Source organism: Penicillium alfredii (genome assembly GCF_028826965.1).
Source record: "Penicillium alfredii strain IBT 34128 chromosome Unknown utg000009l_segment0_segment0, whole genome shotgun sequence".
Taxonomy (NCBI): domain Eukaryota; kingdom Fungi; phylum Ascomycota; class Eurotiomycetes; order Eurotiales; family Aspergillaceae; genus Penicillium; species Penicillium alfredii.
In genome coordinates, this window is record NW_026622706.1 from 3,771,536 (window position 1) to 3,794,397 (window position 22,862).

The window sequence follows — 22,862 nt, forward strand, 5'->3', positions numbered from 1 at the left end:
TGTGGAAACGTCTTACCAGTTTGTGTAGCCTCTTCTGGATCCTTTTCCCTTGGGATGCTCGGGCATCGTGGAAGCACAGAATGATAGATCGATAGCCTTAAGAGGATCGATCGTATGACATCTCCACAGGGAAAGATGGAGAAGATGATCGGCATATCATGTGATGGACTGTTGTATACTCCAAGCCAAATGGTATTATTTCGCGTACAAAAATTATATAGCACCTATATGCAAGACTAGACCGTAGCGGCATAAACAACAGAGCAACCACACAACTTAGAATGACCACCAGACAGAGACCCAGTTCAAGCCTGGCCCTGTTCCCTTTCACTCCGTCTTCACACGTTCATCGCTCTCGTCATGCTGAGAATCCTACTGGTGGCCGCGGGACGAAGGGGGCGCCTCAGCCACGACGCTGTGCGCCTCCAGCTCAGTCGGCCCACGAGGCCCGCGCGCTTGTTGCGAGCCCTCCCAGCTCCAGTGCCCGGCATTCGGCTGCGGCGAGGTCCCCGTGTAATCGGAGGGCGGGCCCTGGGGCGGCGGCGAGAAGGTGCGCTGCGTGGGATCCGGACTGACCATCGACGTGACCTCGTGCTTGGCGGCGTTGCTGTCGAGTTCGCTCTTGCGCTGGTGCGGGTCGCCGGGGCTGCCAAAGAGGGCCCAGCGGGCGGTGCGTTCCGTGCGGCCGTCCTGCGAGGACATCCATTGCCGGTATACGCGATTGCGGCCGAGCACGAAGAATAGCGCGATCAAGATTGCCACGAATGCAACACATGCGATGGCGATACCTGCAATCGCGCCGCCGCTGAGTCCGCCGCCGCCGCCGGAGGATTTGCTGTCGCCTGCGTTCCCTGATGCGCTGGGACTGGGGCTGGAATCAGATCCGGAGTCTGTGGAGCCGCTTCCTTCAGCGGGCATGGACTGGCCGGGCACCAGCATGTACGGGTACTTGAGGGCCTTTTCCTTCTGGGTTTCGAATGTTTGGGAGGAGTTCTGCGGGTGTTAGAAGAGTTTGAATGTCTCAAAGAATGATTCACTTACCGGGTTGATGACGCCCACCATGCCGTTCACGAGGCACGAGTCAATCGCGGTACAATAGAAGAAGGTCGGCTGATCATCCAGTTAGCGTCTATTCCATGCTTGCGAAATCACTTTATGGGGTACTCACCTTGGTGTCATTGACAACCAGAGACCAAGTCGGGGGCTACAGACATCGTTAGCAAAGTCGCAACGTTAGCTCTTGGTTCTTGACTTACCGGCCCCACAAGTTGACCATTATTCTCATTGAACTTGTTAAACTCGCCCGAATAGAAAACACCTTCACTCGCCGGCACACACGGCGACTCGTAATCGGCCTTGACGACCGAGTGATTGGTCGGGTAGAACTCGAACACAATCACATCGCCCACGTCGGCCGTCAGTTTATGCGGCACGTACTGGTGCGGGTTGGACTTGGGGCCGACTTGAACGGTGTGGGTGGCGGCGCCAGACGTCGACGAGGCAGTCGCCGAAGAGCTCGAGGGCACCGACGTGGTGGTGGGCTTGGACTCCTTGTCGGTGGTCTTTGCATCCTTATCATCCTTATTACTGTCCTTGGTTTCTGCCATCGCCAAGGTCGTCAGGGCGAGCGACAGCAGCAGCGGCCGAGCCACGCGCGAGAACAGCATTTTGCCCTTAGGGAGGTTCTCGGATCCGACCGATTATCGTGTTTGTCGCAACGTTGACCGCAGAGCAGAGTGCGGGCTGAGAGGAAGACGAAGAGGAGAAGACGGAAAACAGCGACAAAGAGAAACGCCCCGAGGCCCTTAGCGTTGCACTAGCATACTAGCAATCGCATGGTTTTCTTGTTGGTGTAATTAAATTATTCTTTTTATTTCCTTTTTTCTTTGTGCTATCTTCCGGCTAAAACCTCGACAGGCTCGCGCCTCTCTCCCCGAACAGGTTAATCGTATACAACCTGCTCCACCCGGGGCTCGCGCATTGCCCGCCCCCAAGCCCTGGAGGGACCATTCGGTGCCCTGTGAGGCGCATTTCATTGGACGTGGAATGATCGATATCCACTCAACCACAGAGAAAACACAATCTCGTTAGCTTTGTTAAGAGGTCTTTAATGGGTTTCTTAGGGAGTGGGGGAAGCGAACCAGAAAACCACCAAAACCACTGCAATACAGGAACGGCCCCCTCATGGTCGCCTGTGATCCTTCACAGCAACCGGTCAGCAACGCCATGTGTCGGGCCCCCCGTGGATGGGGGGCCTGTTAGTGAATGAAAGAAGCAGGGATTCTTGTGCATTGCCAAGCGAATTTAAAAAAAAAGAACATCTCATAGGCGAGGGAGAGTTGCACTCGGACAAGGCCAGGGGTGAAGAGAAAAAGAAGCCCCCACTCGCAGCTACCAGCCAAGACTCGCGCTATACAAGTGTACTCGGTGCTCGCCTCGGATGTGGGTGCAGACACTCACTGCTGGTTGATTTTATTTTTATTTTTCTATTTTTTATTTCTTTTATTTCTTTTATTTCTTGCTTTCTATCGAAATTAAACTCGATCCTGCCGGAGAATATGTACACAACTGACTGTCTGAGAGAGGGCTCGGGTTTTCCAGTTAGGCAACCCTCGCCCGAGGATACACCGGATAAACCGCGAGATTGAACAAAGCCTCAAAACCTCCGGCAAACAAAAAAAAACCCCCAGTCTCATCAATCGGTCCAAAACCTGCCCTACAACCTATCGCCCGGGGTCCACAGTTTCATCCACCGGTCATCGGCACTACTTCCCTCATAAAACCGGAGATCCGTACTGACTTGGATGCGCCGAGAGTCCTCATTCTTCGAGCTGGCATGCACGATATAAGGATCGTGGAAGACCACATCGCCAGCCTTGTAGGATGCTACTAGCCACGGCTGCGGCGTGCCGTCAGCGGTATGGTAAGATTAACCGAACGCGTCCGCGTCGTGCGCTAGTTACCTGTGTTTGTTCATGTGCGCGTTGAAGGCACTGACTCGCTCCTCAGCCGACAGAGTCTGTGCCCTTTGCGTGAAATCCTCCTCGATTGCTTGGCCCACTGAGCCCGAATCCGAGAGATACATGAGGCCGCCTCCATTCGCGCTAATGTCGCCCAACCAAAAAAAGACCAGAAAAGAAAAGAAAGAAATGGCAGCAAATCATGTTTCGTTTAGGATGACACCAAGGGCTACAGGAGTCCTCGGCTTACCGATAGGCACCCACGCTGTCAGAAACTCCGACGCCCCCTTTCGAAGAAAAAGCTTGTCATAGTGAACCCCCGTGCTAAGTGCCTGCGGCGCATTATGTCTGATCATCGTTCATTTGAGCAGCATCTCCCGTGGCCACTCCATGACCCCTCGGACAAAGGCTCGCAAGTCCGGATGCTCCAAGAGTTGCAGGTATTCCGGCTGCGTATGGGCGTCGATCATGGTTTGCACTAGCCATCTTCTCTAAGTCTTCTTTTCATTTCGGGGAATGGGGTGTTCTTGGGGGTTGGGCGTAGCCATTGTGCAGGCACGGTAGGGCCTTGATTAGAACGGACGTCGATTGCCATTTTAATAGAGGTAAATTGAAAATATAGTTCAAAAAAAGTTGTTTTTCCATCGACCCCTTATATAACCTTACCATCTCAACATGCTCTTCTATCTCTTTTTTTTCGTTTTGCTCTAATGCCCACGGTTGGACGTCGTTATGACTCGATTCGACTGCCGATGAGCCTGTTCGTGCGGAGAATGGCTCCCCACATACCCCGTTGACTCCAAACCTAGAGTACTCGACTGATCTCATTGGTGCCCGTTACGACAATTAGTTAGTCCCTATTCCTATGGTTCATTATACACCAGAATTTATTTCATATGTTCGGCACATCACCCTATTGAATTACCCATCCTTTTATTATGCACTCGTACTTTGGTAATATCTGCACACTATATAGTGTTTATGGCAAAAAGGAAGGTTACTTTTGGACTCATATCATGGTATCCCTATCAGATATCATCGTCTCGCTATACTAATACTTCTATTATGTTGTCATCATAAATATATACAACCATCGCTGAAACGAAACCGAGCAAACAACAGCCTCTCATCGAGCCATAGCAATATCCTCCTGACCTTCCTCATCCCCCAATTTTCCGCGTCTCTCGCTCCTCCTCCCCATTCCCATTTTCAACCAACGGAGAAACCCTAGCAAAAATAACAAAAGTACAAACACCAACAATAGCCACCTCTGGCAACATCGTCATAACCAAATAAGCAGTCGAGTCCCCCTTAATAGCATTAAACGTCATATCCGCCGTACTAATGAAAACCAGGGAGTAAGCAATCCGCACAGCCAGCAGCGGAACACAAGCCGCCACAGCCGTAATAGCGGCCCGCTCTTCTGCTGCGTAGTCTGCACGCCGCCGCCAGAAGACCACAAATACCCCAACACTGTATAAATATATCACCACGAGTAGGGCCATGCTGGCGCGGCTTTCCGGGGTCGGGTCGAGTGGGTGCGCGACGTGCATCACGGCGACCCAGCCGGCGATGGAGACGGCGATGTCGATCCAGGTGAGGAGGGAGGGGATGAGAAAGATTCGGCGAGAGACGAGGGGGATCATTTTGTTTCTATCGCATCCATAAAACATTAGTTAAAATGTATCTTTGTAAATGGGAAAAGCATTCTCTTTGTGGTGGTCTGCACTCACGCTCGTTCCAGTAGTTCCAATAGCAGGAATATAATCAATATCATGCCCAGTGACTCGCACACGAATATCCCCGCCCACAGTCCGTGGGAATCATTGTGGATGGTGGCGAGCTTGCAGCTTGCGCCGGTTAATCGCAGGAGCGTGAAGACGCCGATGCAGAACCAGCCGATGCGGTGGGTGAATTTGAAGTATATGGCGAAGAGGAGCGGTATTGAGAAAAGTACCACTTGGGCGACTGCGATGCCGTCCCGGTAGGTGAATAGCCCGTCGGCTGCCATATTACCCAGGAAGATCAAATTATCCAGATAGATCAAATTCGGCAATAATTAAACCTGGAGGGTTTTGTTTATAGTTGCAATCGAAGCTGAGGATCGACACTATAAATGCAATCTGAAGTCAACTTGCAGAAAGGCCGTAATCGAGGAGATTTTAAAAGTTGTAAAGAAAATTGAGATACAAAAACTTCCACAATATGAACTCCATGCTCTATTTAGCTCCCACATAGTTCTACTTTTGCACCGCCATGTGTTGATGGCCACAGGGCAGGCACTAGTCCTGCTGTGGCATAGCTCGCGAGATCATGTGATCTGCGGCGCAACGTCCGACCGAATCACGTGCAGACCACTGGACTAAATCGGGCAGGTAGGATCCTCGCCCCCAACACCAACACCAACAGGAGGCTGGGCACTTCCTTCAGCTTTGACCCGGTCAAAAAAGTCTTCTATGGACACCCCCATGGGTGGAGAAAGGGACTCTGGTTTCAGATATCTTTTACGGTCTGAAAAAAAAAAAAAAAAAGAAAAAGAGGCAGCATTCGATGTCCTAAAAGATCAACGCGACAGACCAGGATGGACACCAACAGCAAATCTAGCATCCGGACTGCCACCGCAACGCTGGTCGTCGCAGGCTTAACCACATAGCAGACGAAGGACCACTACTCCTGGTTGTTCCGGGCATTCTCATGGGTATGCATCTCTTGGTATTTCCTTCATACCGGCTCTATGTATGTATTCCACCATATACATAGAACAGGATAGACTAAAGGGGAAATTCTGCCAAACATCAAATTTGGCATTGTAAAGCGGATGGCCCAGCCAGAAAGGCCCAATGCCAGTAAGATATACTGCCCTACACAGTGCGGATCAGTGTCTCCAAATACCTTTCCACACGCTTGGTATCGCTCATGGCAGCAATCACTCCGATATACCCATCAGGTCGGACAACAACCAATGCCCCCTCGGCCGGGTTCACCCCATAAATACCGTAGACATCATCGATCTCATATCCACTATAGAATGACATCTCCGAGTATTCTTTCATCTCGCGTGGGAGATCCGCCCATGTGAATTCTCGCGATAGACGCGGGTGGATAACAACCTGCTCGATAATCGATGACGGGAAGTGGGGGATGATGCTCCCGAGGGCCGTTAATGCATGCACAGAATTACCCTGTGGGTCTAGCAGATCGAAGGATGCCAGACAGAGGATGCGGAATCGGCCGGTAGAGGGGAAGTCTAGGGAATACTGTGGTTAGATGTACTGTCAACACTTAGGGTTATGGTGGGGGTGTCTTACCATCCTGCAGGTCGCGCGGATATCCATCTGCATGCCGCATAAGCCGCACATTCAGCAGTCTTCGACCTGGACGGAGAATGCCCGACAAGTAATCGGTGCCCTTCACGGGGTTCCTATCCGCATCTAGATCCCGGTTGACTGTCATATTCGCGGGATATTCGATCCCACATCCAGTGGTGAAGCCATTGCCTCGACTGAATACCTTGAGAAATTCTTCATGAGTCAATGCCCCAGCGTCATCGTCAGACGCGCCAATCTTGCCCGAGAACATGGATGAGAATGCGCGGTCGAACTCGATTAGCTCTTGCGCGATGGTGTGTCTTTCTGCGTGGTATGTGTCGAGGATTGGGTCTGGTTCCCCGTTGAGAGATGCGGGCGTGAGGCCGTTGATAGAGTAGATCAGCTTCCAGGCTAGGTTATAGGAGTCCATCATTGACACGTTCATTCCTTGTCCTGCCTATAACGGTGTGGAATTGTCAATCACTATCCTAGAGAGATAGATTTAATTCGTATAGAGTTCTTACCTTTGGGCTGTGCGTATGACAAGCTATAACAAAGCTGTTAGTATCAGATAAAGGGCTTGTGTTTAGAATCACATACCATCTCCAGCAATAAAGACCCGGTTATGTCCCTTGGAATCCTTGACCGAGAACCTATCTGTCACTCGCTGGCCGATCTGATAAGCCGCCCACCAGTCCACGGCCCCATCTGCTTTGGGTCGGATATAATACGGTTTGAACGCAGCCGCGGCATTGTCGAAGATGGTCTTTTCTGTGACTTTGCTCCGGCGTGTCCGCGCATCTATGCCCGAAGGACTTTCAGTGCTGTTCATCGGCTGCTGGTCATCATCCGGTGAGACATCGCCCGGTACCTGGACATATAGACGTGTAAGGTAGTCACCTGTGGCGATGCGCTCACGAGGAATCACCATGACCGAGCCAGCCGGAGAATGGATCGCACAGCGACGCCTAATATCAGGGAAATCCGTGTCAATGACCAGATCCACGACGCCCCAGATATGGTCGCTCGACTCTCCCTCCAGCTTGAGTCCCATGCTGCGCCGCACAGCCGAGTGCGCTCCGTCAGCGCCGACCAAGTACTTTGTGCGCACAGTGCGGCGGTAGCCCTCCGTTTCGATGTGGGCTACCACAGGAAACTCTGCATCACCGTCCTCGTCGAGTGTGACGTCTAGGAGTTTGGTATCTCTCTGCACTCCGCGTTTCGAGTAGCGTAGAAAATCTGTTTCTAGTATCCGTTCGATCCGGCCTTGGTGGATTGTCACTTCGTGGGGGTACCGTGCTGGTACAGTGACATCCGGCACGACAGAAGTGCGCTCAATGACTTTCGTCGAGTCGCTGGATGGATTCCAGAATGCGACCTGCATGTTGCATGAGCAAACGACTCGACTCGGGTTATATAGAGCAACAGTCAGCCCAAGATACCTGCCACATCTGACATCCCTCGCACAGTATCTCGTCCGCCAGGCCCAGCGACTTCAGCGTCTCCAGCGTGCGGGGCTGAATCCCATCTGCCTGGCCTGATTTGAGGGTCGTTGGCTTTGCATCGACACACAGCAACGAGTCGTCTCCTAGTCCGTATCGCGCTAATAGCAACTCCAGCATCAGTCCAGCTGGGCCGGCTCCCACGATGACGACTTCGTATTTCTCTGTTTGGTCATCTGGTGAGGGTATCGGGCTGAGCCGTGGCAGTGGGGGAGCGAAGGAGGGGAGTACGCGCAGCTCCCGCGACGCAGCGGCGTGTTCTGTAAAGACAGGCATGGCAATTCTCTCTGGGGTGCAGTTTGGCTGTTCGACTGCGAAGAGGCTCTCTGGGACAACTTTATGTTTCTCCCTTCACAAAATTCCGATGATCTCTGTTGTATGATGGCGGGGATGGAGGGGAACCCATCGCGAAAGCTGTTGCCGATGCGCTGCAATGAGTGGAGCAGGACAAAGGAAGATGCCGATCGGTAGAGTCGAGATGTGGATTGGTGAGATTCAAGTAATCAACAGTCATGGGGCATTTCCGACACGATCCACTTGGCCAGATGGAATGGCTGTCGATCCAGGAACCACGTTGGATTTCTGTGGACTTACCGATCAAACAATCAAAACAAGTCATCTATTGACTTGATGGTAGAAAGAAGTATAGACATGAATTTTCACGATTGAACCACAATCTAGAAAAGCGGAAACTATCCCGAGCCAACGGCTTAACGGAGACAATTGCATGGCAAAAGAGCAGTCCATAGATCCTTATAGTAAAGCAATAATAATCATGTTCCTGGAGTATCAAAATCCTCAAATCGACTGGAAAATGCTGGGCAAGAATCACGCTAATTAATGGCTGTGCCCAATGGAACCCCCCGGTGAACAGCCCCAAAACCTTTTCAACCCACAACCCGCCTCGCTCTTCTCTTCGACTTCTCTTGTGACAATTGGGTTGTCCAGGGCGTCAATCATCCTTAGGACTATTGCAATATTCTTTGACTCATACAATCATTATATACATCTGCATCCGTCTCTCTGCGTTAGACTCGCAACATGCCTGATAAGGATGCCGGCACCCCCCGCGTCTTTCTTTATCGCCACGGTATATCTCGCAAAAGCCCCACACCCCACTGGCTGATGCGATTCTAACAACTCGCAGGCCAAACGGAGTGGTCGAAGAGTGGCCGCTACACTGGAGTCAGTGAGCTTGAACTCACAGAAGATGGCGTCCAACAGGTTCTTGCATCAGGCAAGATGATTGTTGGGTCCGGAAAGCTGATCGACCCGTCCAACATCGCGCATGTCTATATCAGCCCTCGCCGGCGCGCCACGCAGACCTTTGATATTGCATTCAACGATGCGGATAAGCAATCACTGAAGGATGCAGAGAAGGTGTCTGAGACAGACCGGCTATCTGAATGGAACTACGGCCAGTATGAAGGCCTGTTGACGCGGGAGATCCGCGCCTTGAGAAAAGAGCATGGTCTTGACACAGAACGGCCTTGGGATATCTGGAGGGATGGCTGTGAAAGTGGCGAGTATGTTTCCTTTCAAATCTTTTTTGTTGTTGATTCAGGGCATTTCTCATTAACCATATATAGGTCTCCTGAAGAGGTTACAGACCGCATTGATAACCTGATCCAGGAAATTCGCTCCATCCACAGAGGCAACATGCACAGCGAGAATCCTTGTGATATCATCCTTGTGGCCCATGGCCATTTGCTGCGTGCGTTTACCAAGCGCTGGCTTGGATATCCCATGGAGTTCCCTCTCTCTCTGATGCTGGAGCCTGGTGCTGTGGGGGTCCTCAGGTAAGACCTGTCTACACCCATACGTTGATCATCTAGCTGAACATACTGACTCTATCTAGTTACCAACATCATAGCATTGATGAGCCTGCTCTGCTGGTTGGATATGGATTCCCCCTACAAGAATGATTGCTCTTTCATTGTATCTTGCGTAGATTGACCTGGGGTGAGGGCTCACTTATTGGTGTTGACTAGTGTACATGAGAACAGTTTTCGAACAACATAGACATATGAAGACGGGCAACAAGATCACGAACTTCCAAAACAGATCCCGTGATACCTAATCATTGTCGATAAGAAAATAAATTCTTCTTTTCCCCTCTTTTTCCCTCGTTTGTCTTTCCTTATCTTGTGCCTCATCTTGAATCATCCTGAAAACTAGCAACTCGCACCCAGTGATACTTCTATCGTTCCTGCCTGCTTCATCCAAGTCTCAAAACCTAACCGTCATCATGCCGATGCTGTGGACTCCCGAGGCTGATGTCAAGGTATGTTTGAAGCTCCTAAATTATACATTCTTGTGCTCACATTCTATCTCTTTGTAGCTCCTCCGTGGCATCCTCCTCCAGATCAAGGAGACTGGAGTCAAACTGGACATCAAACAGCTCTCGGAATTTATGGGCCCTGGTATGTTCAGTGAACTACACTTGTCTCTCTTTTCCTTTTCCTTTTCCTTTCTTTTCACGGCTCTATACTAACAACAGACTAGAATGCAACGTCGGAGCTGTGAAGAACCGTCTTTCCCGCCTCCGTACCAACGCTGACGGCTCCGTCACTGAGGATAGTGGCTCCTCGGCCCCTGCATACAGCCCACCTAAACGCAAATCTGGCTCCTCTCCTCTGGCTCCTAAGAAGAAGAAGACAGTTACTGGCAAGAGCAACGACACCGGCTCTGAGATCTCCGTCGAGGTTCCTAAGAAGGCCGACTTCCAGGATGACAAGGATGGTCACTAGTTTATCCTCTGCAGCCGTTGCACAGACGTCGATTCTGGTTCGATACTATGAGAGGGGTTTCTTTTTTTCTAGTGGGAACAATGGCTTGTGCTCTCGTCACCGTGTTTTTCAATCTATCCATGGATAGCACAGCGAATGTGATCATTTGAATATCTTTCGTGGAGCCTTCTTCTTCCCCGTATTCTACCCCATATCTTACCCGGGTTTGACTACGTCTAGATTTCGCAATAGGTGCCCGATAAATTCCTTCCATTTGGTGTCTCCATTCGCTATTGCCACTTATTTGTCATCGAGCACACCGGTGATATCGACGCAGTCACGTCCTAAATCTCGGCCACAATTCCTCAAGATAATCCCAGACCAAGAACACAGAAAAGGTGCAAGGTGCGAGGTCTTCAGTAGTCATTCATGACTTCTTCCTTGACAAGGGTCTCGCTAGCGTACTCTCTCTGATTGGCGACATCCTCCAACTCAGGATCAGGCTTGATCTGAACCTCGCTGGCTCCATTGTCATTCTCAGGGACATCCGCCTCGTCGTCGATGGGCGCCTTGGCGGTATTGCGGCGCTTACGGGGGTACCCGACTCAGAGTCGGTGCCGCGCTTGCTGGTCATCGAGAAGGTGACCATTGAGTCACCCGTGGCACCCTTACGATACTTGGACAGGTGCTCCTTCAGGGCCTTGGGAGTGGGCTTTTCATCGCCCGCTGAAGTATGGAAACGTGAGTATTTAAAACAGGAAATAACAATTCTAGTTAGGTTGAAGACTTACGCCAGTTGCTCGCAAGCTTGTCGAGATCAATGTTGAGCTTCTGGGTGGTAAAGAGGGTCTTCCACAGCTGTTGTGTGTTATTAGAATCGATTTGAAAGAAGCAAGGGACAGACTCCGTACAATGTTTTCGTTCTCCTGAGTCCACCGCATTTTGATGGTTAGTTTAGCTTGGATCAAAGATAGAAAATTGATGGTGGTAGATAAGTAGAGGAAAAGCAAGAGTCAGGATGGAGACGAGGATAGACAGAAGAACGGTGGTAAGGGAGATTTTTCGAGGGGGTCGAGCTCGAGCTAGAAAGCAAACACGGTTAAGGTAAAGGTGGTCCAACTATTTGTGTGGCCTCTGCCTAATATCTATCGGCTCTCCAGTTTCGCCGTCCGTTTCCCATTTCCTCTTTTGACTGAACTGGCCTTGTCCGAGTTCAGATTATTTCGATATATACACATCGTCTTACTGACTTGGGAATATATGTATATTACATATTGCTAGTATATTTTGCAAAAGACCATTAAGCCACCTCGGACAAAGCTAGAAGGTTACCTACTAATGTGTCTAAATAGCTTTATATACACTTCCGCGTTGAGATAGCAGGGGGCGAGAAGCTACTATCCTTGATGATAGAGGCGTCAAAGTTGTGACAGAGGCGGTAAAGACAGTTCTTCACAGCTCCGGCGTTGTAGTCTAGTCTATTGTTATATACTAGCTATATCTAGGAATTGCTGCCAAAAAGTTTCCATAGCTGACTATATACCAGGATTCCAAGCAGAGCCTAGCTAGGTATATTATGTGGGAAACAATTTTTTTCGAAATTCTTTAATGAATAAGCGCGGCTTCATTTTTTGAGATATATATATCTATATTCTTTCTGTTACACAGAATGTACCACCATCAAAAGAAACCCGGCAGAACCTCAAACATGATCTTGGCGTGTCAGCTGCCTCCAATGCCGTTTTATCTTCCTAGCGTCATTTTCAATACCAGCCGCATTAGCGCAGTTTCAAGCCCCGGTAATCCCCAGAAGCCAGTCTGTGGAACCTCGATCCAGGATTGGACTATGACACATTTTAAGGCCAACTACATACAAATGTGGAGGTCTGTGGGGAAGGAAAGGGGGATTCCCGGCTCTCGGGTCATGGCGATCGATTTGTTAGTCTCCACAAGTCTCCGTGGGGTTTCCAAGTTCGCTGTGACATCTCTTTAGAGGGATGCTATATTTACTTGTTATGATGTGGGGAAGAAGGTTCTTTCTTTGACATATAGTACTTGTCGTTCTAGTGGGAGAATAGCACTGAAGTATATGTTAATAGTTGAACGGCAACCAATTATTTATTCGCTGATAACTTAGATTGTCATGTGGCACACGGAAGCAAAGCTAAGTCGTCTTTATCTACTCCATAGCGTCTGCGAGTCACTTGCCTCTTTTGGTAAGTAGTTGGTTAAGCTACAGGCAAGACCAAGTTGATATATAGCACCTTCATGGATAAGAGATATCACTACATTTTACTGAAGTATTTGTAATATGTATCGAAAACTAGTAACTTCATTGATTGGCACATTTACGTACACATTTCGGTCCTCCGTAAATCGAGTGATATCAAAGCCCATTGACCGTGTGTACTGTAGTCCGATGGGTTCCAATATTCCCACAGGGTCACCAGGATAGACATAGAGAGAGACTTGGACATTTTAATAAAGTAACTTACTGAAATCAGGCTCTATCACTGAAATTTAAAGGTTGTTTTAGTCAAGATACCGTTCTAGGGTAGGCTGCCTGGCGGAAAAAGAGAAACACAGCGCTGTCAGGATTACGGGAATAATCAGCTATTCAAAATGTTTTGAACAGTGGCAGGCTTTAACATTCAGAATAATACCTAGTCAAGAGGTAAATAGCAGTCATGGCAGAAGCCCTACGCACCTGCCAAAAATGGACAGTCCCGCGATACCTTCCTAAAGATGATCGACCCTATCATCATTCTTCTACCACGTGATTCGCTCGGGTGATCGACCGATGACTCAGCATAACCATACCATACCGTAAGATCGTATGGTTCGCCCGGCCTTCTCCACTCGAGGCATCCTTCCCACCCCCCCAAGACCCGACCCTCGCTCTTGTTACCCCGGATGTTCTCCCCGATGGACCAACATGAAGCCAGCCGATAAGCACTTCCGCTGTACTATCTGTCAGCGAGGCTTCACGCGAATTGATCACTTGAAAAGACACCATTTACGCCGTATGTGCCCCGCCCGAGAGAAGCCTGGAGATGTGCTGAAGTCTGAACAGATTCGGGCCAAAAGCCCTATTCCTGCATCTTCTGCAGTGAGTCATTTGCGCGCTGGTCCGTACGCACCTTTCCGAGCAACCCGTCCCGAATCTAACCCCTGTCTTTTCTTTACTAGTGACAACCTTCGCGACCACTACACGGATTGCGCCAAACGTGGGGACCGCAAGATCCCCGAAACAGGCCAGAGGGGCCGGCGACGACATGCTTGTCAATCGGTAGGACCAACAATCAAGGGGGAAAGCCCAGTCCTCCAGTGCTGATAGCTCTTTCGATAGTGCACTTCTATGAAGCTGCGGTGTGACGGTCAAAGTCCCTGCGGTTCGTGTCAAAAGAGAGGCCTCGACTGCAACAACGAGCGAACCGCCCTTCCCAAGCATTCCGAACTCGACGAAGGCACCCCATCGAGAGACCTTGTAGCTGGCAGGGTGGATTCATCACCGTCAGGGTCGCCATCGACAAAACCCGAAATGTACGAGCAGCCGTCCGATCGCGGGTCGATCAAATTTCTCCTTAATGGCGGCACCGACAGTTTCACGGAGCAATTCCAACTTCCCCCACATGCAGACCGCGCGCGAGGTTTTGTATATCATAATCAAAACGGCCTGGAAGGGAAGGCTACGGGTATCTTCCCGTACAACGTGGAAGATAACCGCACGGGGTATCCACCCGCAATGATCGACTCCGATCCAGCCACGCTCCAGTTCTTCCAAGACACGTTCCTGGATTTTTTTAATGGCCCTTTTGGCGATCCCAACAAAGCCTTGGAAAATCCGTACACCGGTGAAATTACCTATCAGGCGGTGGTCCCACCCGGTCAAGACCCCAACTTAGCCATGCCGGCCGAACCAGCCATTTTCGAACCAGAGCAGCCCTTTGCATTGGCCTTGATCCAATCGATATTGGCACGAGCATGGACCATTCCACTTGATGCCAAAGCCCAGGAAGATCTCACCAACAATCTCAACTTTTTGCTGACAACGGCGCGCATACGAAAATACATTTCACTATATTTTCAATATTGGGATCCGAGCTGCTCGATGCTCCACTTCCCGTCTTTTGATCCAGGAGCTGTTTCCCTGCCGCTCCTGGCTTCGGTGGTCTTTATGGGCGCAATGTACACGACTGATCAAAGGGAGTCCTTTGTAGCCAAGAAGATTCTTGACTTTGCAGAGCTCTTCATCTTCTCGAGTGATATCTTTTCTGCAGAAAATGAAATCGTGACTGTGTTTTCGGGCAATGAATGCTACGAGGATGAGCCCAACGACTGGGTCAAGTTCCAAAACTTCCAGGCCGGGTTCATCATGACTGTCGTCCAATACTGGGCCGGGAGCCGCGTGTCTCGAAATCGTTCTATGGAGAATCGATTCAGTGAGGTTGTCAAGGTTGGCAATATCTTCTTCTGGAAACATCTTAATATGGTGCTAACTATCAGGTGCAGGTTGCTCGACGAATCGGACTGGTGAAGTGCCGGCATCTGCCGAACGACCCAGCCCTAGAGCATTCATGGATTCAAAAAGAGTGTCGAATTCGGTGCGTATCAACCAGACCCACAAACATATTCTTCCGCTGATTGTCAACAGCACCGTTGCCATCGTTTCGCTGCTCGATTGCGCGTTCTTCTTTTTCCAGAACTACCCCTGTCGCCTCACGCATTCTGAGATGGAATGTGACTTTCCCTGTGATGATAGTGTTTGGCGCTCCGAGCATCCATTTGCCGAGCCAAACTTCCGCTTTACCCGTGACCTGACAATCTCGGACGCTTTTCAATACCTCTTTGACGATGCATCCAAACAGGATTCTCCATACCGATCGCCCGAACGGAACACCCTGGACCTGACTGTCTTGGACATGTTCATTCTAATTCACTGTGCGTCAACCCCTTAAAGCCTATTTTTGCGCTTATGCTGACCCCGAAATAGTGTTGTTTGCATTTATCAATACCCACATGACCCTTCTAGGACCTTTCATTCGAAGCCATTCGAAGAAAACCGCTCAAGCCGTGAGTGGCGGTGTGATTGGCAAGAGCCTCATTCCAGAAGACTCGATTCTGGGCGCTATCCGGGCTGCTTTGGGCCGGTGGCGTGACCATTGGGAAGCGCTGCGCAACCAAGTCCCCAGTGACCAGTGGGCTTCAATGGGCTTTTACAAGAACGGATACAACTTCTGGCTTGTCTCGCAACTGCTCATCACCAAGAAGGATGCCGTTGACGTGGTGATGCGGATGGAAGTCCACTGCGAAGACAAGCTAGGCAAGCTGAGGGTGTTGTTGCTCGATGAGAAGGACTAGATCGCTCGGTCATACTCCGATAGACGTGTGTTAGATGGTTTTGGCTGGGGTTGTTTCAAACGGCTTTGGCTAGGGGCGGAGGTGTTTTTTTCTTATTACGGATGGTCGATTGTGTCGACTCGGACGGGATGGGAGTCTTACAGTTCTTGGCGTCACTCCCCTTGGATTTGTTTTATTGGGTATTTGGGTGCTTCATATCTGTCTTTTATATAATAATGTACATAACGGGAGAGGATTGTACTCTGATTTGGAGATGTCATACACAAATACTGGGCTTCTCAATATACCAATGTGGACCAGCTGAAAGATGACTTAGGATCACGAAAGACGATTTGAAAAGTTTCATTGCTGCCTTTTCTGTCGACAGATTACTTTTCAGAGTCTGGTAGATGGGTTAGGCCAACAAGAAAGTTGCCATCTCTCGCATCAACCCTTTTTGTCATTGCAGCTGGGGGGGGGGGGTGCTTTTCTTTCGTGGGAATTGATGTCGGGGGAATTGATGTCGGGGGCATCGGAGGGGATATGTTGGCAACAATTTCTCACTTAATGAATGAGATGAGACCAGCAGCTTAGCTAGAGGATGCACAATTGACGTCCAAAGTGCTCTCTCGTCAATCTATACATAAAATTAAGCGGTCAGCCAGAGCTCTGTCTCCGATATCAATGCAATCTTACATTTGTGCAGGTGAATTCATTATCCCCAGACAGACTTTTGACGTGGCATGGATATTAGAGCAAACCTAACACAGTGAGAATTATACCCTAGAAGAGCTTCCTGGTGTTGTCTGGCATGCTGGACCACTCACCTTAGGACTAGAGCATACAATCCTACCAACCTTGGGATCATACTTGCCCGAAGTCACGCCCTTGATGTTTTTAAAGTGGATGTCTGAAATAGTGAGGTTGCTCTGTATAGCTCATATTGCATCAGTGGTTTCTTCAGTTCGATATATGAAGATTGTAGGAAGGAAAAGAAGACAAAGAAAAAGAAAACATACAGGGTACTCATTACACAGAGTCAGGTTCCGCTGCCCATAGCACTGCGTCACTTCGATCCCGTAGTCCACATTGTCGATTGTCATTGTGTCATAAGTGATGTTCTTGACGCGACCTGGTCCACCGCCGCCTTATAGATCGGTGAACATAGCTGCTGCTCCCCCGGGCCAGACCTTGATGCGGGCGCCATCCTAAAAAGATATTAGTATTTACGAGTCCATTGTCAGTCGGGCAAAACAAGCTGTGGCCGTGGTACTTGCCGATGCATTGAACATGGAGATGTTGTAGACCAGAACATTTTCGACAATGTCGACCTCGGTCTCGTACTGGCCCAGTGAGCCGACGGAGGTTCCGTAAGATCCGTTGCAAAGTAGGTTCTGGACGAGGATCTCGGTGCTGTTGGGTTTGAAGGAGACGCAGTCTGGGAGATTGTGAGCCAAACGCAAGAAAAGAGGAACTGAAGTATAAAAGCCTACCGTCGCCATTGTTGATTACGGAGTTCTGGATAACGACATTCGACGAGCGATAGAGATCCCTATTCCACAAAGATCGGATATCAACACAAATCCTATCTGTGACATGAAAGAAAATACTGACCATCCATCAGTATTCTTAGCCTCATCCTTACTCTTACTATACCCAGTTATATCAATCCCCTCGAACAAGATATTCGACGAATTCGCCACCAAGTGGTACCACTGCGGCGAGTAGCGCAACTTCAGAGGCCCGATAACGCCGAACAAAATAGGGCGCAGGATAAGCGCGTCTTCCGCATAGAGGTCATACCAGACCTGGCCGTTGCCATCGAGCGTGCCGTCGCCGTAGACATTCACGTCCTCGCCGCCGAGATTGAAGAACGTCGTGGCGTTCTGGAATCCGTGCTTGAAGGAGTTTTCTTGCCAGTAATCTGTGTCGTCGGTGAATTTTACGGTTCCCTTGATTTCTAGACCAATGTGGTTGGTTAGTTAGTTGGAGAGGAAGGGAGGCAGGTATAGAATTCGTCTGCATACCCAAGTCCACGTGCTTCAGGAAGGTCAGGTCGAGTGCTTTGCCGATGGTGTAGGTCTTTCCGGCGTCGAACACTACTTTCCCGCCATGGTTGCATTTCTTCAGCGCGGAGAGAATGCTGGCCGAGTCGTCGCGGCCGTGGCCGTGGCTGGCGACATGACATGTCCGGGCCCTGGGCTGGGTGGCAGGAAGAGGCCGGAATGGATGATGCGGTTTGCATGCGGCATCTCTCGAGTGGCTATTTGTCTGGACCGCGAGACTGAGTGAACATAGAAGACCGAGGGCTTGTGTGAATGTAGTGATGACTTTCATGGTGACAGAGGATAACCGGAAACACTGGCTGAATTAGCAAAAGTATTTTCAGGGCCTTGGGACCAATTGTGCTTTATATACTGTCATCCAAGGAAAGATACATCCCTGCTTTCGCGCTAAGAAGCGCCTTGGCTATGATTCCGCGGGGTTCATCATGCTCTCATGCTTGGATGCGGGGACGCGATATGTGGAGAGAATGGAGCTGGCGCGTCCCCCGATAATGGCGTTTTGTGAGCACCGAGGTCGAGAGTGAGTGACACTGTATAGCAAAGACGAGGTGATCAGGGTAGTCCGATAGGAGGAAGATTTACTCTCAAATCCCCGATTGGGGGGAAACCCCGGTTGATCGGCGCGGAGCCAATTTGATCTGCAAGATTTGACGACATTTACAAAGAGGTTGAAGAGGTAAAGAGGTTGAAGAGGATTGAAGAGCTGGAGGAAATGGGGAACATGGTCAAAAAGAGGCAAGTAATTTACCCTACAGTTAGAACTTGATCCTACTGCATAGTTCAACCGCGATGCATAACAAAACAAGCCTCCACTAAATCTATATGTTATTCTCAAAGACCCCAGCTCTATAGAAAGTGAAGTCGAATGTAGGAATTTTGTCCAACAAACTTGCGCTGCTACTTCCATGTCTTTGAAGAGTGAAGGCAGGCAGTATATAGAGCTAGTCCTCGGCCATCTCAAACTCTGGGTGTGAAAGAAACACTGCACAGCTCTACATAGAATGCAATAAAAAGATTAGAAAAAGGAAAACAGGATTGCGTTATATGTACAGCGGGTGTTCCCATAGATAGCGCAAACGTCAGCACCACGAGCCTCCCTCCAGTATACCAACTCGACCTCTATAGTAATTGATCCGATCCATGCAAGGGCCCTCGTGGTGCGCCACATCTCCAATATTCCCCGCCGAATCCTTCCACGCATTTCATCTCTAAGTCGACTTCTCCGCAGCCTTCTTCACAGCAGTCTCTGCCTGCGAAGCCACTCCCTTGGCGGTCTCGGCGGTCTCGTGTTCGAGTTCCTTGGCAGCCTCGACGGACGAGCCTTGCTGGCTGCGCTGCCACATGTAGATCCGGCTCACCTGGACAACACCCACACATCCGAGGAAGAAGTTGACGGCGGCGAGCCTATTTGAACATGTTGAGTTAGCAAAGGAATGCAACCCCAGCAAAGGACGAGGCTAAAGCATACAGAACGTTGCGGGGCTTGATGATCAAGCACCACCGAGTCCAGATGGCGCCGGTCGCCATGAGAGCGCCGTTCTGGGTCAGAGAGAGCTTCTCGGGAGGGCGGTAGAAGTCGGAGACACCGGCCAGGACGAGAGCCCACTGCGGAAAGTGTCAGTATGGATATCCAAGCAATTCCCCCGAATCCCTTAGCGCATAGTATATCTGTGACGCTTCTCGGGATTCATAGTGGGGTGAATACTGCGTCGGAAAGGTCTTGAGGATTTGCGACGAATTGACTCATGATCGTACCTTCATCATGGGAGCCCTGTTGATAAAGCTGGTATTAGCACTCTGCAGGTCGCCAAGGGTGATATCCCCCCTCTCTTGGAAGAAATAGCACTGAAGACTCACCAGAAATGCACGGTCTTCACGCCAACCGGGCCGTTCCAAAGGCGCTGGAAGGTGCTCTGCTGCTCGGCGGCGCCGGCGTCGGAGCTCTGGAAGCGGCGGCCCTGGGCGCCCGACCGGCGGAAAGGTCCCGAAGCATTGCGGAAAGCAAAGCGGGAGTTGTTGAGGAAGCGGAAGCCCAGGCGAGACGACATGGTGATGGGGTTGTGTGATGCGACCACGAAGTTGTCGAGGGAAGGAGGGTCGGTGATCGGGTGGAAGGGGACTTCAGTTTTCCGACGGGCGGAGATACGGTCACCACAGAACAACCACGGCTACTGGACCTCGTACAATTAAGCAGAGAAGCTCTGGTAGGTCCAAGATATTTTTCAATCTATAAAATAATCCCAATAAGTCATTCTATTCTTATCTGCACATATAAAATCCTCGTCCTTCAGAACAGATCCTTGGCTGAGGTAAGCGGCCCTAGTCCCGATCGGGGAGCCGGGCGAATCCAATTCGAAGCGTTGCTCGACGCTCTTGTCGTTGTATATCACCCCCTTCTATCCCTTCTGCAACCATGTCGGGCAAGTACGTCTTCACCAAGGGTCTGAAAGAGCTCCGCTTCCTCTTCTGCCAGTCGTCTGAGCAGAGCGCGGCCACAAGGTTGGTGCCATTCGCCTCGAGAGAGAGAAAGAAAGAGCCCCCGGAACTTGAGACTGACCCCAATGCCAATTGCTCCAGGTCCTTCCTGAACCGCGCCTACCCAACCATGAAGAAGCACAACCCTCACACGCCCATTATGATGCGCGAGGCTAGGGGCACCGAGCCGCGAGTCTTTGCTCGATACGGTATGACCTCACCCGACGAGCTGAACTGAGATGACTACTATGCGCGGCACGCCGCAAGGGAATTGAGCTAATGTGGCGGTTTATGATGTTATAGATCTCGGCAAGGAGTCGCAGGAAGCCCTGTCCGGTAAGTTCCGCTCCCTGAAGGCACAATTCGAACGCAAATGCTGACTTGAATTCCTCCCAGGCCTGTCGGACCAGCAGATCGAAGAGCGCATCACGCATCTGGTGAAGCAGACCTCATGAGCATACCATACATGGTCCGCTTGTTATTTTTCCTGATGCCCTCCCGCGAACTCTCTGTCCTTCTACATCGTGTGTGTCTGTACTCATAGATGAATCGAATGAATCGAACCTTTCAATTGTGTTTTGACGTGCTTGGAAGCAAAGGCATTTTCTACTCTACTACAACGAACTACTGGCATTGGCAAGATCACCAAACCGATACTGCGCCCAACTCATACTCCCCTCTCCCAGAGTCCATAGCCTCTTCCCCAGATCCTCGCCCGCGGCCCCCGCGCCAATGTGGATGGGCAGCAAGTGGTCAAAGGACGGATGAGCCTGGCGCGCATCGGGCCGCTTAAACAGCGCGGCCATGGCCTGCATGCGGTCTGCCGGCGCACTCGTCACGGCCTGTTTCAGCGCCTCGTCGAAGCTGGCTGTGTACGGCAGCGGATGCGGGTTCCCGAAACTAAATTGTAGGTCGCGCAGGTTGTGCACCGCCATGCCCGAGACGATGATTAGGATGTTCTCCTCGCGCAGTCGCGATACCGCTTGGCCTAGACGGTAGTGCTGGATCGGGTCTTCGGTGTCGAATAGCGAGACTTGCACGATGGGGACATTGAGTGGGTTGGTGTCTGGCTCGAATGCTGGATTTTTGTAGGTGGTGTCAGTTTCTAATCACTATCCTCGTTTTCCTTTCTGCATTTTGCAGTCCTTGCTGGTTTCTATAACATACCGCACTTGAAACTAGCCCAGACGCCGTGATCCAGCCCGCGCTTCACTCCCTCGGCGGGAATGTGGGCTTCGTGCAGCATATCCAGCACTTTATGTGCCACTTCCTTGCTGCCCACGTTGGGATACTCTTCTTTATAGTAGTGATCAGGGAAGCCGTAGAAACTTGGGGAGAGAGCAAGATTAGTTCTTGTTTCTCTTCGGTAGGAGTATAAATGGCGGGAATATATGAGAAAGTGAAGGATTTCAACATACTCGTAGATCAGATCTGTCATCTCCGCTGTGTTCACATAGATCGTATCATGGCCACCCTGCCAATGTGCCGAGAATACCACCACAGCACGCGGCTTAACCTTGGTCGTGATCTCGCGCCCGATCTCGGTGAGCTTGCGGTATGCCGGGTGCTCGATGTCGTACATGATATTAGGCTGGATGAAGTCAATACAAACACATAGAAAAAGAGAGAAGAGGCAGGGAGAGATTGGATCTATGTATCATAACACTCACCCCGCCATGGCTCAAGAAATAAACCGGTGTCTTCATCTTCTTCAACGAGGACTGGCTCTGCTTCTCAGAAGAGATTGACCCAGTTCCTGCTCCTGCTCCTGCTGTCGCAACTGTCGCTGTTGTGACAGAGCCCGGAACCGATGCCGATGCCGGGAAAGGACCCGTAACCACGCGGGTGGCGCGGGACGATCCGAAGAGTCGCCGGATGCCGGACAGATTGACGGTGTCGCGTGAGAACAGGGCAATGAGCACGGCTGCAGTCAATGTCACGAGAGAAACAACAGCGAGCTTGCGCGTGCTGGGAGTTTGTGTGCTGCTATTCGCTGCTGGCAAAGAGTGATTTTGACGTTGGTGGCTTGTTTCCGAAGACATGTATATGTCTGGGTTGGTTGGGTTATATGTATTTCTGGCAGAGCAGATCACGAGCCAACCAGAATATTTAATGCCTAGGGGAGTCGCTTGGAATGACACAGAAGAGAAGAGCAACACAATGCAATCATGTAGAATAACGCAGTATAAATAATGATTAGCAAGACTTGACAAAGAAACGGGTTTGTTAATCGGTAGCCGAGCGCAGAAGCCGAGCCGGCGGGTGTGTCAGCGCGGAACGGGGCCGCTGTGCACGATCTATACCCATACCCTTAAGAGGAATTACTTTGCGATTACAAGCAAAACCTCAGTAATGTATGTTGGTAGACACAGATTCAAGTCATAAATTCCAAAACATTCTATAAAATGCAATGCTGAAAGCTCCAGGATATTCGCCCCCATTTTCCGTACCGGTCATATCTCCTCGTGTGGAGTCATACATA

At 50.4% G+C, this 22,862-nt stretch overlaps 13 protein-coding genes across 13 annotated transcripts; 4 read left to right on the forward strand and 9 right to left on the reverse strand.

Annotated features, from left to right (window-relative positions):
• Window positions 1-372: 372 nt before the first annotated feature.
• Window positions 373-1,667, reverse strand: NUU61_007344 (cupredoxin domain-containing protein; the record flags this gene model as incomplete). The annotated part of the gene is made up of 4 exons (XM_056657869.1): window positions 373-993; window positions 1,042-1,110; window positions 1,169-1,204; window positions 1,257-1,667. 4 exons carry the CDS (start codon window positions 1,665-1,667, stop codon window positions 373-375), a joined length of 1,137 nt encoding a protein of 378 aa, XP_056510669.1.
• Window positions 1,668-2,716: 1,049 nt separating this feature from the next.
• Window positions 2,717-3,085, reverse strand: NUU61_007345 (phytanoyl-CoA dioxygenase; the record flags this gene model as incomplete). The annotated part of the gene is made up of 2 exons (XM_056657870.1): window positions 2,717-2,899; window positions 2,999-3,085. 2 exons carry the CDS (start codon window positions 3,083-3,085, stop codon window positions 2,717-2,719), a joined length of 270 nt encoding a protein of 89 aa, XP_056510670.1.
• A 1,035-nt stretch (window positions 3,086-4,120) lies between these two features.
• Window positions 4,121-4,971, reverse strand: NUU61_007346 (uncharacterized protein; the record flags this gene model as incomplete). Its single annotated transcript, XM_056657871.1, has 2 exons — window positions 4,121-4,613; window positions 4,694-4,971. 2 exons carry the CDS (start codon window positions 4,969-4,971, stop codon window positions 4,121-4,123), a joined length of 771 nt encoding a protein of 256 aa, XP_056510671.1.
• Window positions 4,972-5,821: 850 nt separating this feature from the next.
• On the reverse strand, window positions 5,822-8,046 carry NUU61_007347 (putative phenol monooxygenase; the record flags this gene model as incomplete). Its single annotated transcript, XM_056657872.1, has 5 exons — window positions 5,822-6,207; window positions 6,269-6,725; window positions 6,793-6,815; window positions 6,869-7,646; window positions 7,711-8,046. 5 exons carry the CDS (start codon window positions 8,044-8,046, stop codon window positions 5,822-5,824), a joined length of 1,980 nt encoding a protein of 659 aa, XP_056510672.1.
• A 765-nt stretch (window positions 8,047-8,811) lies between these two features.
• Window positions 8,812-9,695, forward strand: NUU61_007348 (histidine phosphatase family protein; the record flags this gene model as incomplete). Its single annotated transcript, XM_056657873.1, has 4 exons — window positions 8,812-8,860; window positions 8,918-9,296; window positions 9,360-9,569; window positions 9,629-9,695. The coding sequence occupies 4 exons, from the start codon at window positions 8,812-8,814 to the stop codon at window positions 9,693-9,695; spliced, it is 705 nt and encodes a 234-aa protein (XP_056510673.1).
• A 323-nt stretch (window positions 9,696-10,018) lies between these two features.
• Window positions 10,019-10,520, forward strand: NUU61_007349 (uncharacterized protein; the record flags this gene model as incomplete). The annotated part of the gene is made up of 3 exons (XM_056657874.1): window positions 10,019-10,054; window positions 10,112-10,193; window positions 10,276-10,520. 3 exons carry the CDS (start codon window positions 10,019-10,021, stop codon window positions 10,518-10,520), a joined length of 363 nt encoding a protein of 120 aa, XP_056510674.1.
• Window positions 10,521-10,915: 395 nt separating this feature from the next.
• Window positions 10,916-11,440, reverse strand: NUU61_007350 (uncharacterized protein; the record flags this gene model as incomplete). The annotated part of the gene is made up of 4 exons (XM_056657875.1): window positions 10,916-11,086; window positions 11,146-11,225; window positions 11,291-11,357; window positions 11,411-11,440. The coding sequence occupies 4 exons, from the start codon at window positions 11,438-11,440 to the stop codon at window positions 10,916-10,918; spliced, it is 348 nt and encodes a 115-aa protein (XP_056510675.1).
• Window positions 11,441-13,335: 1,895 nt separating this feature from the next.
• NUU61_007351 (uncharacterized protein) lies at window positions 13,336-15,860 on the forward strand (the record flags this gene model as incomplete). The annotated part of the gene is made up of 6 exons (XM_056657876.1): window positions 13,336-13,631; window positions 13,689-13,788; window positions 13,849-14,955; window positions 15,012-15,103; window positions 15,154-15,440; window positions 15,493-15,860. The coding sequence occupies 6 exons, from the start codon at window positions 13,336-13,338 to the stop codon at window positions 15,858-15,860; spliced, it is 2,250 nt and encodes a 749-aa protein (XP_056510676.1).
• Window positions 15,861-16,615: 755 nt separating this feature from the next.
• NUU61_007352 (uncharacterized protein) lies at window positions 16,616-16,942 on the reverse strand (the record flags this gene model as incomplete). The annotated part of the gene is made up of 2 exons (XM_056657877.1): window positions 16,616-16,768; window positions 16,859-16,942. The coding sequence occupies 2 exons, from the start codon at window positions 16,940-16,942 to the stop codon at window positions 16,616-16,618; spliced, it is 237 nt and encodes a 78-aa protein (XP_056510677.1).
• A 123-nt stretch (window positions 16,943-17,065) lies between these two features.
• NUU61_007353 (uncharacterized protein) lies at window positions 17,066-18,176 on the reverse strand (the record flags this gene model as incomplete). Its single annotated transcript, XM_056657878.1, has 4 exons — window positions 17,066-17,277; window positions 17,333-17,391; window positions 17,454-17,799; window positions 17,867-18,176. 4 exons carry the CDS (start codon window positions 18,174-18,176, stop codon window positions 17,066-17,068), a joined length of 927 nt encoding a protein of 308 aa, XP_056510678.1.
• Window positions 18,177-19,113: 937 nt separating this feature from the next.
• Window positions 19,114-19,953, reverse strand: NUU61_007354 (mitochondrial pyruvate carrier family protein; the record flags this gene model as incomplete). Its single annotated transcript, XM_056657879.1, has 4 exons — window positions 19,114-19,309; window positions 19,374-19,510; window positions 19,661-19,676; window positions 19,763-19,953. 4 exons carry the CDS (start codon window positions 19,951-19,953, stop codon window positions 19,114-19,116), a joined length of 540 nt encoding a protein of 179 aa, XP_056510679.1.
• A 365-nt stretch (window positions 19,954-20,318) lies between these two features.
• Window positions 20,319-20,835, forward strand: NUU61_007355 (L51/S25/CI-B8 domain-containing protein; the record flags this gene model as incomplete). Its single annotated transcript, XM_056657880.1, has 3 exons — window positions 20,319-20,589; window positions 20,684-20,716; window positions 20,777-20,835. The coding sequence occupies 3 exons, from the start codon at window positions 20,319-20,321 to the stop codon at window positions 20,833-20,835; spliced, it is 363 nt and encodes a 120-aa protein (XP_056510680.1).
• Window positions 20,836-20,994: 159 nt separating this feature from the next.
• On the reverse strand, window positions 20,995-22,422 carry NUU61_007356 (DODA-type extradiol aromatic ring-opening family dioxygenase; the record flags this gene model as incomplete). The annotated part of the gene is made up of 4 exons (XM_056657881.1): window positions 20,995-21,458; window positions 21,548-21,708; window positions 21,799-21,971; window positions 22,051-22,422. 4 exons carry the CDS (start codon window positions 22,420-22,422, stop codon window positions 20,995-20,997), a joined length of 1,170 nt encoding a protein of 389 aa, XP_056510681.1.
• Window positions 22,423-22,862: the final 440 nt, after the last annotated feature.